At 38.6% G+C, this 16,471-nt stretch overlaps 3 protein-coding genes across 7 annotated transcripts in view; 1 reads left to right on the forward strand and 2 right to left on the reverse strand.

The window, feature by feature from the left end:
* Positions 1-16,471, forward strand: part of LOC135071226 (18S rRNA aminocarboxypropyltransferase) — a 100,540-nt gene that overhangs the window by 68,757 nt on the left and 15,312 nt on the right. The gene's annotated exons all lie outside the window — the stretch shown is intronic.
* LOC135071535 (calcyphosin-like protein) lies at positions 1,149-8,778 on the reverse strand. The gene is made up of 7 exons (XM_063965313.1): positions 8,572-8,778; positions 4,885-5,038; positions 4,366-4,462; positions 4,180-4,260; positions 3,756-3,880; positions 2,065-2,149; positions 1,149-1,615 (listed from the first exon to the last, which is right to left on the reverse strand). The coding sequence occupies exons 1-7, from the start codon at positions 8,648-8,650 to the stop codon at positions 1,514-1,516; spliced, it is 723 nt and encodes a 240-aa protein (XP_063821383.1). The 5' UTR covers positions 8,651-8,778; the 3' UTR covers positions 1,149-1,513.
* Positions 9,570-16,471, reverse strand: part of LOC135071225 (calcyphosin-like protein) — an 85,514-nt gene continuing 78,612 nt past the window's right edge. For all 5 annotated transcript variants that reach the window (XM_063965003.1, XM_063965004.1, XM_063965006.1 and 2 more), the window contains 5 exons: positions 15,599-15,695; positions 15,268-15,348; positions 14,438-14,562; positions 14,058-14,142; positions 9,570-10,236 (listed from right to left, as the gene is read on the reverse strand). In XM_063965003.1, coding sequence (XP_063821073.1) covers positions 10,135-10,236; positions 14,058-14,142; positions 14,438-14,562; positions 15,268-15,348; positions 15,599-15,695 — 490 coding nt within the window. In that variant the 3' untranslated portion in view covers positions 9,570-10,134. The remainder of the gene's footprint in view (positions 10,237-14,057; positions 14,143-14,437; positions 14,563-15,267; positions 15,349-15,598; positions 15,696-16,471) is intronic.

Genomic DNA, 16,471 nt, shown 5'->3' on the forward strand with positions numbered 1-16,471 from the left:
TAGTCTTGTAGAGCTCGTGACTAACGAACGATCCCGTTTTTCCAGAATCTTCTACAGGGGTTACCCCTTCCATTAACATTATGTTTCATAAGTTCCATTCCTTCTATCTACAAGTGGGTGTGTTGTAATGATGACGTTGTTTGGTAAACAAACTTTGTTTTGGTCTGTGTCCACTGGACAACAATTGGCGCACAACATGTTGCTCAGATGAAAGTCAAAGCGATTTTTTATTTGGCAACGTTGTTTGTGCTAAGTTCCGAACAACTTGTTGGTCATCATTTTCTGTCGCATATTGCTGTGCGACATATCGAACGTCACTTGGCGTTTACGTGCAACATGTTCTGCAACGTTGCCGCGAATGTTTGTTGTCGTGATTTACGTAGGAAGAAAAAAGGCAACAATTGCTGTGCGACATGCAAAATAATGTTGCCCGGTATAATGCATCTTATTATTTAATTTGTTTGGGTTTAATTACTGTAATACAGTGCCCGTCTGCAACAATTGACGCGCAACATGTTCGGCAACATTGTAGAAAGTTGTATACAGTTGTTCATCTATAATAGCAACGTTGCGAAATCATTTTGTTGCCGCAAATGTTAAGCGTCAAATGTTGCGCATAATAATTGTTGCCAACAATAACAGTTTAATGGATTTAAAGCGTGTAGCATTTAGGACATTGGAACTTTGCCTATTGTCCCACTGGTGGGACTCCCCACCCACATTTTGCCGTGCAACATTTTTCTCCTGCTACTTTACGTGAGCCGTGAGACGGAACAAACGGTTTACTTATAAAGTCCTAAACCGGCCATTGTTTAGGCCCAGAATGTGTTGTAAAATTCCTTCTTAGAGGATGGATGGATAGATTTACTCTTCTTACCACAGAATATTAATAAAGTACTTTACACGCAAGATCTACTGAGCGGATTTTGATGAAACTCGTCTTTTCTCTGGAAAAACTGAATTCCACCATATGAAACTGGTCTGACTTGGAAATAGCTTTAATAGTAGGATTGAATCTATGTTGCAAATAGGTAATAAGTATAAAAAAAACATTTGACAAGTTGATTTTACAACTTGTGCCTAATAAACTAGTGAAAGGCTTGCAGCTTTTTATGAATATACCTACATAGGTATGAAATAAAAGTCAATTTAAGTAACAATAAAATTTAATTTAAATAAATTAACATTAGCCCAACTAAAATTTGCATTCAGCATGTACCTACCTATTACAAGTAGATTATGTTTTATTAATGCAAGACGTAGGAGTATTATGACAATAATTATTAACTATCGACTTATTTGAGGCAGAACAGGCTGTTTCTTTCTTCAAAGGTTCAAATCAAGTAAATATTTTTTTAAATGGGACAGAATTTAACCGCAAGCTAATATTTTTTTAGTTTTGTTTATTAGGAATTTTATATAAAGACATTGAAAATGAATGTTAGCTTTTTTAGTAATTTCTAGATCCCATAAATTTTGCACGTGGTCTTCTTTTTTGGTCACTAGAACAAGTTTACAGCTTGTAGGCCTGACGTATCATCAGATCGAAGAAGCAGTCGTTGTCTATGGACACGCTGAGGCCGCTGTAGTAGTTCATGAACTCCTCGTGAGTCACCTGAAAGAGAAGGTAAATTGAAATTATCGTCCAAAGAAATTGTATCATTGGTTCAATAGATGAAAATCATGGAAAGCATTGGTCCCGAGGCCTATGTTCATCAGTGGACGTTCTATGGCGTGAGATGATGATGATGAAAGATGAAAAACTGGGGTCAACAAATTCAAGAATAGGTTCAAGCCCGAGGTAATTGGCTCAAACACTGAAATTCAATTTAACTAATCACTATAAGCTCGAATCTATTATTGATATTGATATCAGTTTCCAATCGACGAAACCAAAATGAATCCAAACGTAAACATAAAGATCGAAATTACACTTTACGATATAAGTATAAAGAAGCATGGTGCACTACATATTCACAGCACCCTTGGTTAGTTCGTTCTTGAAGGCTTTCAAAAAGGTCTTTAAGAATGAAAATAGAGTCAAATTAAAAGCAAGAAATTCACCTTCCCGTCCACGATCCCATCTTGTTCGAAGTTGGAAAGGAACCTGTCCATTACGAATTCAGCGGTCTCTTCGCCGCACATGTAACTGGAAATTAAAAGACAGTAGGAATCAATCAAAATCAAAATCAAAATCAAAAATATTTATTCAGTTTAGACCACAAGTGGCACTTATGAACGTCAATAGAAAATAATAAAAAAAGAAAAGGTAGCCCTTATGGGGCACTTTACATGTCTCCTTATCTTTTGGGCCCTACCAGCGCTTCGAGACAAACTGACAAACATATGGCAAGTGCTGAGAAGAGGCAAATTTGATTTCAATTGTTGTAAGCACTTGCTTACTAACTCTAACTTCTACGTCTTACTTTATGTATTAACTAGCTGTTTAGGTTTGAAAAGATAACAATTTCATAAAAATAAATAAGTAATCAAAATTAGTATTAGGCAGAAAATCTACAGGGAGCATTGAAATATCTAGCACATTCGCTAGCTAGCTGACAATCAGTAGTTTTGAATGTGACACAATTTTGATCACTTATTTATTTTTATGAAATTGCTATCTCTTCAAACCCAAACAGCTAGTAAAGCTCGTTAATACATAAAGCTAGAGCTAGAAGTTAGAGTAGGTACTAGCACAAAATATAACAGAAGGTAAACTCATGTATGTGCCTCGCTTTGCATACCTCTTTCGCTCGCACGCTTGGCCGTCGCGCTAGGGTTGTCTTTTGTCATGTGTTGCGTTTATTTCGTTATGATAGAAAAATGTTACTCTTAATACTATGGAAGAAAGACAATAACAGATATCCACGTATACTTATGCAGTTATATTTAGTACGTTATTATAGTAATAGTTTGCAAACAAATACACGAGAGGGAAGTAGTATTTAGTTGAGTGGTTGACACTATTATCCAATAATTCCTAAAACCTCTCTAAAACAATTCGATATTCCTAATAATTGAGTTGGCTTTCAATTTGTCAACGTTAAACGGACTATTGAAATACAAATAAACACCTTACTTACCTCCCGGAATCAACTGTTAATTTCAAAAACGAAAATTTAGTTTTTAATGTTGAGTGTAAGCAAAAGTCTACATAACAAATGTTATAATACCCCTTTTTTGTTGTTCACTAATTTTCGCACAAACAAAATAATTTTACGAACGCGTGAGCAGCGTCACTCAAGCGAACGCAGTCGCGCCTCGCATTCGTCCAAGACAGTCTTGATAACGCATAGGTACGTGAGCGGTGTCTATGTGTGCGTGGCTCGAGCGCGCTTAGTATGGAGTTTACCTTCTGTTATATTTTGTGGTACTAGTTATTTCTTTAAACGTAAGTAACTACCTATTTGCAAAGTGCATCTTATGTGTAAATTGTTATTTTGTGTCTCTGTGCTAAAAATATTAGTAAAAAATTAATCAAGTGACAAAAATTTTGATGGGTCATCAATATTATAGATCTTTTCATCCACGAAGACGCGCCCCACCATTCTTCCGCTAATGTTTGAGTATTATCGGTACACGCTAAATTATCCATGAGTGCACACGCACACTATAATAATGACGCTCGGATTGTTTGAATCAAACTCCCCGCACCCCGTGCTTCCCTCGACTAAAAATTGGTGGGGCGCGTCTTCGTGGATGAAACGATCTATACCTCAGATCATAGAAGGGATTCTATGATCTGAAATCTATACCTTTGCTGTGACGTCACGGCGTAGCATCTGCGGAGGTCCGCCACAGAGAGGACCCCGTCGCCAGTTTTGTCCAGTTTCTTGAACGCCTGCTCCAAGATGCTTCTACGGGTCTCAGACATAGACGGCTGAAATCACCAGATTAATACCATCAGAATAAAGTGTTCAATCTGGTCAACTCTGTGCGTGTACTCATCATACACTTATGCAATATAGCTCCTAAGTAGATATTATAATATCATACATGTCACAGTTAGCTTGATTTACAGATGGATGGTCTGAGATAACACGTACCATGCTGGTACCCAATTTTACTTTTAGAGTTCGCTATAGAAACCACTGATATTGTTCTTCTAAACTGCTACGTGAGCTACGTCTAAAATTCCTATTCAGTATCTAATTTATAATAAGCAGGTCCTATACATACACGAACGTTTAACAGGAATTCGTCAAGACTGATAGTGCCGTTGCTATCTCTTTTGAACTTGTTGAAGACGTCTACTGCATCCTGAAATATAAAAATAAAAGAATAAACTTTAATTGCCCTATCGAAGTTTAGGGCACAAAAAGACTACGATCCCTGACCGACTAACAATACAATAACAATAAGTACCTTGTAACTAAAATCCAGCCCAGTTTCCTTGATGCAGTTTGCAAACTTCTCCTTGGTCAACCGCCCAGTGCCTCCTTCATCCATTTTCCGAAACACCCTTTAACAGACCAACCAATAAAGTTATTACTCGTATCCAACATTGTATAGTTCGCCGAGGATAACATAACATTTATTTCAGTGCCCATGCCTGGTTAGGATTCTTGGCTGTCATACTGAAGATCCTGGCTACACAGGAGCTGCAGTGGATGGAACGAGACGTGTAACAATCATCATTTCAGCCACAGGACGTCCACTGCTGAACATGGTAGTGGCCTGCATTCAGCGCCTTCCTGTTACCTTTATGTCATCGGTCCACCTTGTCGGTCGTACGTCCGACGCTGCGTTTCGCTGCGGTACATGTACATGTACTCTAGAACCTTGCTGCTCCATGGAACAATCCCGCGCTTATATCCTACCACCTGGGCAGAACTCCTGCATAATAGGACACAGCACTTTTCTAGTAAAGATTCTTCGTCCTACCTGGCCAGCCCCATGATGCCGACGGCGCCATGCGAAAGGCACATCAGACGCAGCTTCTCCAGAGGGTCGGTTTCCGCTTCCAGCGCTCGGGAGGTGCGCTGAATCAGCTCCTCCTCTAGACGGAACCTTGTCGACATCGGTCTGTGCCATGCTACTGCGGATTTTTAAAACGGAAAATCGCTTAAGCTTCGGCCAAACCAACGCGTTGCAGCTCGCGTCGGCGATGATAGATCGCCGCAACCACAGGACATGACAACCACATGACCTGTCTTGTTACGGGACATCTGATCGCCATTTACGCGTTAGTTTGGCCGAACCTAGGCTACGGTCTCCTATTAAACTCGGCGTATGACGTATCTATACGTACGTATACGCCGACGTCGACGTCTGACTGAGACCACAACAGTTCGGCGTGACGCTGTACGTACGCGGCTTACGGCGTTTAGGAAACCACAGCCTTACAAATTGCCTAGCTCAGCTTTGGGAATATCTCTCTAAATATTCCATTTGAATTCATGGTAGAAGTAAGCGACTGCTTAGTCTTACAAGTGATGCACACCACTTAACGGTGTCAATATCCCTTGGATCAGCAAAACATGAATGACTTTTTTAAAGGACAAGTTGTTTGTTGTTTACAAAATTGTTGCGGAATACTACTAATACTACGCGGCATGCTATCACGAAAACAGCATTTATGCGTCATGATGAGTATATTTGTTGTTTTATGCAGAAATTATTGCAGATATTCATTTTGTATCGTGAGGCTGACTTAAATTAAAACCATAAATAGATTTAGGTTCAAGGAACAGTCCACGTCAACAGAAATAAGCAACCTTGTAAACGAATTAGAGGTTAGGTACATAAACCATATTACAGGTGCCTAGCGATGTCAATTATTGTGAACTGGAATAATACTAATGTTTCAAATATCTGCAGTCTATTGGCGCGTAGTAATAGTTATGATCCTCATACAGTTAGGTAACTTCAGTCCATGAATTTACCAATGTAATGTAAATTAATGTTCGTCTGCTTTTATTATAGCAGTTTTATGAAGGTAATAATTGATGGTCTTGAAAACAAATATCTACTTTATACGAAACTTGCACGCGAGTAATAAATCCATCTAGCAATTTATTTGCAAGTGACTCGAGTTTATACATCAAACAAATCACCTTCATTTTACCTAGGTCAGGTCAGAGAGGTTGAAAAGGTCTGGATAAGGACATTAGGGCGAGACTTGCGCATAGGGTTGCCAGGCGTCCGGATAAAGCCGGACATAGTTAGGCTTTTTCATTGCGTGTCCGGCCAAAATAAACGGTGTCCGGCCTGTCCGGCTTTTTATTTAGCCACAGAATAATATGAAGCGCACGCATCAGGACGTTGGGCAACCGATGATACTAAGTAGGTACTCACTTGTGAGCTTGCAGCTTGCTCGGTCACACGTCCGGCTTTTAGGGTAAAATGTCCGGCCAAATGAAGCACAGAGTCCGGCTTTTCTGATTTTGGACCTGGCAACCCTACTTGCGCAGTACGTCGATCGATCCTATCCTATTTACAGGAGTCACAAAAATGTGGATCATAATACGGTAATATAACCCACAAATTAAACCTACCGTTGTAAGTCATTCAGGAACACGGAAGACGATCCATTCTACCTTCGCATCGTTAATTACCACCTCAGACCTAACAATTTTTATAGCAGTTACACCTACTACGGCATCAACGATCAGCTTGATGTTTTATCTCAGATCATAGATATGAACTCGTGCGTAACTACAACGAGTACCAGTGTCCCCACATTTTCCCCACCACAGCTCCCACAGACACGTCATTCAACTGTGTAAAAACAAAACGACCCTTCTATGATCTGATTGTTTTATACTTTCGTCTTCCGTTAGTTCGTGCCACAGATATGGATTAGAGTAGATGCAGCAAGTTGATCGTCAAAGCGTGCCATTCCGATATGTCCAAATGGACATACATGGTCGAGTGATGTTCATGTAATCCGATTACAACAATCGGTTACGATGATTTTACGAGGACAGTAGTACGAACACGGTAGAAAGAAGAAATTATTTACGGATTGAGAATTGTAATTAACAGCACAAGGTAACAAATAATTAATTAGAATAAAGTAGCAGTAGAAGAAGTATAAATTAGCATTGTTTTAATACATATCCTGCGATGTACTCTAAGAGTTAAAACCATGGTCCGTGTATGTGGTGCACTCATACCGATCACAAGGAACCGTACTTACTTTTATAACAATAAGACACACACTGATCCATGTATTCATGCACTTGACCAATTTTTGTCTTGAAATGCTGGTAGGGTAAAAAAAATAACGAGATTTGACGATTTGTAAGAATTAATTTATTTAAAAAGGTAAATAAAGATGTTTTTGGTTTTGTATTTAAGAAATTATCAGTTTTATCGGAATTAATTAATTGAAGAATCGAGTCACACGATACCTTTCGATGACTTTGCGAATGCAGTACGATGATACGATTATTTTTACGTTGCGGCAATCACTAAAATTCGCTAAAATGACACTAATGACGTTTAAAAAGTGGCACGCTCGGCTTCATACAATTTTTTTCACATGCTGCATCTATCTTTATCTGTGGTTCGTGCCGATTTCAGCAACTATCATGCAATCCCAATTTTATTGTCATAGTCTATTGACGCTGACTATACATGTTGAGGGCTATCGTTTTTATACTTAACAGTTGGCACCCCTGGCGATTGACAGGACCTTACTCTACAGTGGCGCCATCTTGATGAGTGCAAATGCGATAGTCCTCCTACCACTTTAGCACTCACCAGTTGGTGCCACTAGCTGTCTTCGCTACTAGCAAGTGACAGGACCTTACTCTACAGTGGCGCAAACTGGTGAGCGCTATAACGATAGCCCTCATTAATTCACCATATACTACAGATTTTCATTCGTTAGTAGGACAATGACCTCATTCATTTCCAGCTCTAAGTAGATGCACTTAGATCTCCAACCAAAATTAATGTTACACGAAAAGAAAATATTTATAAAAGCAAAGAACATTACACTAGTTTATTATGAACTCGAAATAGTAAAAATATGATAAAATATCGAAATAGTATTAAAATATTTAGTTTAAATCCATCCATCGTGCATCGCGAATTTCCATGTTTGGTCATCGTTTATTGATTAATATAGTTTTTGTGTTAAGTATTAGGATATACACTCTTAAAATGCTTAAATAGAAATAGCTTTGCTAAAATAACATTATTATTAGATATTGCAATTCAAGGATGATTGTTATTCAATGAGCCGGCATTACCGGCATCGCGGCATCGGCCATTGGAATGCGAGACAGAATGGGTAGCAAGCAAATAAGTAATTTAAAGAAATATAAATAAATAAGGATTTAGGATTTTTATGGTCATTTAGACTTGGCTATTTTTTATATTTAACAATAGGTATACCTAATTTGGACATTATCCGCAATAGGTATTATCCTTCAATTATCCAACATGTTATCTCTAATTCTGGCTACAGAATAAGGTATTTTTATTATAATTAAATGCAGGAGAACTAAAAGATCTGTATTTATAGATTCTAGGTCCACAAAAACTTTGCTCTTATTGAGAAATAAGTAAAATCCTACAAATAATCCTAAGCGTCATCAATAAAAACAATGTCACACTCACGGTTGGAGGAAGTTTTAGCCTTTCCTTGGAATGTATCGTGATACATATTATCGTCATCATTGATATTGCCTTCATTCATGATAAAACACTCGATTTCACTTAGTATCCCAACAATAAATTGCAGATATTCCGAATAAACTGTCCCACGTCACATTCGCACAAGGAATGGTGGAAGGGAAGAAGCACAACAAAGCACAATAAATTATTTTTGCCGCCCGCCAAATGCGTAGGCCGTACTGATTTATTTTCTGTGGTACACCCCGCCCTACCAACTACCAACATAACTGTGATTCTGTGTCTTAGAGCTCTGAGTCGAATAGGAGGCGCTAACTTACAGATGATTAAAATCTATTGAAAGGTACGAAACGAAATAGGTACCTAAGTAGATTTTGCAAATACCTAGCAAAGTAATTCCTATTTATAATAACAGAGAGAGCTATTAAAAAGAAATAAATGGAATCTCTCAAGACGAATGTTACTGTGCCTAGAACACGCATATTTTAGTAGAATCTAGGCACCCCTAGACCATAGCTACTTAAAGGACCTACCGTTTTTTTTTACAGAATAATTATAGTTTCCTTTTCTGCCGATCTTTAGAGTTAAAGTTGGTGTTGGCCCGTGTTGGCCGTACTTCGCAGTTTCGCACTCAATGTTGCACCCTGTCGCACCCACAGAGTAAGTATAATTAGTTGACCATAGATAAAAATTAAATAAATGTCTAAACGGTCATCTAGCTAGAGAATCTATAATTCCTCTATGGTTATACGGTCGTTAGTTTTTCTGCAAAGTAGCGCAATTATTTTGGCTAAAAGTCTAAGGCTGGGTTGCACCATCTTACTTTAACTTTGACAAACGTCAAAAAGCTGTCAAAATCCTTACAAAAAGCACCGGTTATCGTCAAAGTTACGGTCAAAGTTGGTGCAACCCAGCCTAAAACTGTAAATGATCATTCTGCGTGGCGGGCGGGTCGACGTTCATAAATAAATTAAAGAAGGAAATTACCACCAATAAACATTTAATTCAAATTAACATATTAGCACACAGTTAAATAAATTAAATAAACTATGTTTTTTAATCAACGATAGGAAACATAGATATTTGGTGCACTTTGAGTATCCGCCATCCGATGTGTCTTCTCCGAGGTGTGTGGTGTGAGTGGAGAAAGTGGTGAAGTGACGAAACGTTCTAAAAACTTTGGGCTAAAATAATTAACCTTTGAGGCAAAACAACTAATGAGCATTTACTTCAAAGGCAAACTCCTCAAAACCCCAACTTGCTAGAGATTCAAACTGCCATCCCTTTTAGAGGAAACTGAGGTCTTTTTTTAACTTTTTTTCAAATCAGCTGCCAGATTCATAAATTATCTTTGGCCTTTGGTCTTTATTGGTTCCGTCACAAGATTTACCCCATATTCGTCGATCCTCAAAACAATATCACCTTAGCAATACAAGCCCAAGCCATTTGCCGCCTTTTTCTTCTACAAAAGGGAACAATTTGGCTTGGGCTCAAACTCAAGGATATTACTGTGCATGAGGATTCAGAACTAAGGGGGTTATTGATTGTTTACAATTTGTAGGCCTGACGCATCATCAGGTCGAAGAAGCAGTCGTTGTCGATGGACACGCTGATACCGCTGTAGTAGTTCATGAACTCTTCGAGGGTCACCTGGAACATAATATCGAGAAACCATTTCAATGTGGAAGATTACCAACGGCAGAAAAGCCTTGGAATGAATAGTAGGGATCAGCCCTTAGGTGGTGGTATTTTGAGTCAATAAGCTTTACACTGGCAGCTTTGTCATCATCACTATCACCTTTTGGACATATAATATACACAAAAGGAGCATAACACTCTGTAAACATCACATCTTTTTTTTTTTTTTTGCGCTGGCATCCCTAGCTGTCAGACGCGTAATTTTAACGGGACAAATTTTTAATGTTATTTTACTATAATTTCGTGTAATATTGTGATAAATTATACTGAAATCAAGTGTATATCGTATAAATAATGTATACGAATGTTATACGACGAAACTACATAATATTTAAGACAAAAAAGTGAAGACAAAATTTCGTCAGCTGTCAACGAAAAATCATCATAAATTCAAATTTACGGAACAAAATAACAGGGGAGTATTGTTTTTATTCATTAATTAAGTAATATCTATGGGTAAATTACATGTATTTTTCATTATACACTGAAATTATAACAGTACATTCCCAACGTTGAGGTTATATTTTCATGTAAATAGTCTTATTTTTGCCTTAGAATTCCTCAATTTTAAACTTTATTCTGTAAAATAATACAATACGCGTAAAAGATCCTTTATTATAAGTGAAAATAAGTAGACAAATTATTTACCAGTTATTTTAACAAAAAATTCCTACCCACATAACTTAGCTTTACTTTATAAATTGGTTATTTTCTGTACTAAGACTCTTAAATGCTAATAAGATAGTATTAAAATACAGATCTTAAGAATAATCTTGGAAATAAATTGCATTTAGTGCCGTACGTGCAGGGAGACCCAGATGCTCTTTACAATAACCTTTTCGAATGTATTAAAACCGAACATGACAAAGTTTTTACTGTAAAGCCATTAAAACCAAATACCAAATCTAAGTTTAGTGACTGGGCTACTAAGGGAATATACAAAAGTCGAAATACGTTATATGAGCTTTATGGCATGAAAAAGTATAATAATAGTATATCTTTTCTTGAGCATGTGAAAAAGTATTCAAAAATTTTTAAGAAAGTTTGCTTCATGGCTAAGTCTTTTTATATTCGGGACAAGATAGGAAACGCCAGTAATAAAATAAAAGAAACTTGGAATGTTATCAACCGAGAGACTGGTAAACTAAAACCAAGAGATAATGACTTTTCTCTCAAAGTTCACGATAATTTGATATCTGCAGATAAAGATGTAGCAGAAGCTTTTAACAAATTTTTTGTTAATATAGCTTCAGCAACAACTGCCAACTTAAAGTCATCTCCCTCCGAGGCTGAAGAAATATTGAAAACCCACGTGACACCCTGTGACTCGCACTTCTCTTTTAAACATATTACTCCATTAGATATCACTAAAACTTTTAATCTTTTAAATGTAAAGAGTACAACTGATATCTGGGGCATCTCTGTCAAGATAGTCAAACACATTATTGATATAATTTCCCCACAGTTAGCGATAATATTCAATAATTGCATAGAGAAGGGAATCTTCCCCAACCTCATGAAACACAGTAGACTAATGCCATTATTTAAGTCTGGTAGCAAAACCGACCCTGGCAATTATAGACCCATTTCTATCTTGCCCGCCTTGAGCAAGATTTTTGAAAAAATCATACAGGAGCAACTTATGATTCACTTTGGCTCTAATAAACTATTTCATAGTGAACAATATGGTTTTACCAAGGGTCGTTCCACCACCGATGCCGGGGTTGCACTACTTAAACATATCTTCGAGGCTTGGGAAAATTCTCAAAATGCACTAGGGGTCTTCTGTGATCTCTCAAAAGCTTTTGACTGCGTAGAACATCAAACGCTAATTCGCAAACTGCACTATTATGGGGTAAAGGACTCGGCTTTGGATTTAATACAATCCTATTTAAACTTTAGAGTTCAAAAAGTCGACATAAATGGTGTTTTGTCTTCTGGGTCACCTGTGAAAATGGGAGTTCCGCAGGGGTCCATTCTGGGTCCATTCTTGTTTCTTATATACATTAATGATCTACCATATTTTGTTAAAGACTCTTGCGAAATCGTGTTATTTGCTGATGACACATCTTTGATTTTTAATATTGATAGAAGTAAAAATAACTTTGACGATGTAAATAATGCACTAACAAGAGTTTTAAGTTGGTTCACTACAAATAATCTACAACTGAATGCAAAGAAAACAAAATGTATAAAATTCTCTTTGCCTAACGTAAAAACAGTTAGTACCCAAATAGAACTTAATAATAATGCAATCGATCTGGTAGAATCTACTGTATTTCTGGGAATTACCCTGGATTCAAAACTCCAGTGGGGCTCCCATATAGAAACTCTGGCGGGAAAGCTCAGCTCAGCGGCTTTTGCAATAAAAAGGATACGGTCATTAACCGATGTTTCAACAGCTCGCTTAGTCTACTTTAGCTACTTTCATAGCCTAATGTCATATGGAATCATGCTATGGGGCAAAGCTGCAGATTTTGAAACAATATTTATTCTGCAAAAACGTGCCATAAGATACTTGTATAAAATGAAAGCAAGAGCGTCCCTTAGAGAATTGTTTAAAGAAATTGGCATTCTCACGGCCGCTTCACAATACATCCTAAACTGTATTCTATTTATTCAACAAAATATTAATGATTTCAAAAAGAAAAGTGATATTCACCAAATCAATACTAGAAATAAAAATAAATTGGCTATACCCGCTTTTAGACTTAACAAAGTGTTTGCCACCTTTATGGGACAAGGTATCCATTTTTATAACAAAGTCCCTGATAAATATAAAGAGCTACCGTACAATAAATTTAAAGGTATAGTTAAAGATCACATGCTTAAAAAAGCCTATTATACAACTCGAGATTTTCTTAATGATAAGTCATCCTGGGAGTAGGATTATGGTCCTCTCATGCTCGCACTAAAAAGAATTAAAATCGTGCTATGAAAAGTAATGTATAAACTAATCTAATTTTCTAAAATGTTATAGTGTCATGCTTCTCAATCTGGACTGTTACTTAGCTTTATTATTAGTTTTTTTTTTCTCTAAGAGATAACTTGGTATTGTCATTCTCACTAAAATGTCTCTGGGGTGGTGGCGTAGTGAGGCGGGTCGTTACATTCCCTCTAATATGGTCGAGTGAAGCGATGGCTGGTTCACTCGTCATGTCTGTGAACAGGCGCTGCTTTCGGGGACTGGTCAATCCAAGTTATTCCAACTTATGTAGGTATGCGAGTCATTTCTACTAGTATTTGAGTATGTAATCTGTAAGTCTAGATATTAGCACGTCACTACCTTGTTTAATATGCCACGCAATTTTGTATACCCATTCTTATAAGATACACTATACAAGAATGCATGGTAAATTCAGTGAACTGCTCCTGAATCGAATGTACCTACTACTGCTATTTCTATTTATTTATATTAACCGGCAGACAGTGGTGACTGAGTTTGTTGCGGCGCTTCTTCTCAGCACTTGCCAAATGTTGGTCTCGAAGCGCTGGTAGGGTAAAAAGATTATGAGACATGTAGAGGCTCCTTAAGAGCAAAATGACGATTTGTAAGAACTATTTATTAGTCTAAACAAATAAAGAAATTTTGACTTTGACTTTGACTTTGACTTTAAAGCCATGCCAGCCAGAAGGTTTGGGGAGGGTACTGGCATCTTATGAGAATGATTTTGGTCATAGCTAAATTTGGACTGACAGGAGCTGTTTGTATATGGCCATATTGCCTATTTTGATAAGGGTAAGGCATCAAATAGAAGATAAGAGAAATTTACCTTTCCATCAACAACTCCATCCTTTTCGAAGTTGGAAAGGAATTTGTTCATCACGACGTCGGCTGTCTCTTCGCCACTCATGTACCTGAAAATTGAAAATCGGTGTTATGTAGGTTTACTTATATGTATTAAACTTTATCATATTATCTTGACCAATGATAAATTATCTCAAAGGTCCTTCTAGGTTCACCATGCGTGGAATACTAAGCTGTTAGACTCCCTCCACTGAGGTTCGACCCTTTATAAGCATCTTACAATGTTTTGCGTGGGACGTCCACCCACAAGGTGGACCGACGACGAAATATAAAGGTAGCAAGAAGGCGCTGGATACCAGCAGTACGAAGTTCGCCGAGTCTGCTATTTTAAGTTATATTTCTTACCTCGGGTGTGAAGTGACGGCATAGACGCCACGGATGTCGTCCACAGAGATGACGCCGTCGCCGGTCTTGTCCAGCTTCTTGAACGCCTGCTCCACGATGGCTCGCCGGGAGTCCGACATGGGGGGCTGGAATCAAAAAAATGATAAAATTATAGGGTGGGTGCGCTAGTGCCACGACAGATCATCAGATCCGGGGCCGTCAAGGCATTTGCCCGGGCCACGATGCAGGGGACATCTTTAAAAACCCCTACAGGTAGGGGCTAGCGGAGCGTTTGCTCGGGCCCATTCTTTGGAGGACCGCTCTCGGTACTTCTCTGAACAGCAGAGCTAACTGAGCAGCGGCCATGCCGCTGCTGAGACATCGGTAGACTGTAACCCGCTACAGCTGGCTGGGTGCTGTACCAGGGCCACGAGGAGAAAACCTCTATAAAAACAACTGGAGGAGGGGATTGGGGATTCCCTCGACGCCGGAGAGGTTCGCTCGTGAGCGAGCCTCTAGCTTGAGGTGGAGCTGCGAACGAATGTCTGAGCTAAGACAAAAACTCGCGGCTTCGTTTCTTTGGGCTCCAGTGGACAGGCGGGTAGGCCCCGCCTTTAGTGAGCAGGCGGGGAGAGTCCCACATAACCCACTGATCGTCCCCATCGACCAGTGGGTATGCGCAAAAGCATTTCCCGACGTTAAAAAAAAGCTTCCGGCAGTGTTGTTGAGGAACGGAAAATTTTTACTCGTTGTCTACTGTCATGTGTGACGTTTCTTTTCCATGCAACCTCTGCATAGTATGTCACATCCATGTGAATAGTGTTAGTGGGATTGTCATTTGGGATACATACACGAATGTGAACCAGGAACTCGTCGAGACTGATGGAGCCGCTGTTATCCGTATCGAACCGCTTGAACAGTTCCTCAGCGTCCTGGAATAATAAAATCAAAGTTTAAGCGTTTTAGTACACTTTTCCTCCTTTTCACCTGGTAAATGATATATCCTCGCCGACATAGAGCAATCGAAAGCTATTTGAACCCAAACAAACACGAGTTTGTTACGAGAAAATATCAGCTGGGAGGTAAGTAGTTACTCAGAAAGGACTAATTTGTTCTTTTAAAAGAACTTTAGTAATAGTTATAGTGTAGGTAGATGATAGACAATCAAAATTCAAAGCGTACCTGATTGCTGAGCTCCAGGCCAGTTTCCTTCATGCCGTTCATGAACTCCTCCTTGTTCAGCTGCTTGCTGCCGTCATCGTCCATTCTGCGGAAAAACCTGGAAACAGACCAGACGAGAAGAATGAATGGTGGTGTAACGAAACATTATGTAACATTACATTATTCGGCATGTGACGATGCACAGCATCTGGTGAGAGATGCGTCTACTTCCGGTGTAGTTTTTTTACCATTTTATACCTTAAATGACGTCATTTCCGCAATTATTTAATAGGAATTGATTTGACTTACTTCCGTTTGCCGCCATTTTAGTCACCTGGGGGCGAGCTTGCTCGGAGTTCTTCATAGCGTCTTTAACTTCCAAACTAGCAACATCGTAAGCAGAAACTCTGCTCAGATTTTTACTGAAATAATTTATTTCTCAACGTTCTTATACTAAGTTTAAAATTAAAAAGTGCAATTGACCGCGCGTGTGTGACCGCGAACGACATGTACGTGATGGTGGTTGGCGCCAAAGGGGACGAGTGTCTTCCGGACGACGAGCAGGTGGACCCAGAGTGTCGGATACCGGAGAAACTCGGACCCCGGCGAGATTCAAAACGGATGAAACGAGGTACGTGGGATTCTGATAGTTTTAACACTCTTTTCGATCAAATGAGCATTCTCGCGAATCTCTGTATTGTATAAATAGACTGAATAACGTACCCACAACCATCTTATACAATTCTAACGGCGGCCCCGTCAGCCCCAATCGCAAACATTACCAATCAAAATACGTTGTTAGCATCACCACAATCGAACGATAACTCTTTCTGGTACGAGTTTCTTAATAAATACCCCTTTAAAAAGGCTCATTATGCTCATAAAATAAAGCAC

Source organism: Ostrinia nubilalis, chromosome 4, assembly GCF_963855985.1.
Source record: "Ostrinia nubilalis chromosome 4, ilOstNubi1.1, whole genome shotgun sequence".
NCBI lineage: Eukaryota > Metazoa > Arthropoda > Insecta > Lepidoptera > Crambidae > Ostrinia > Ostrinia nubilalis.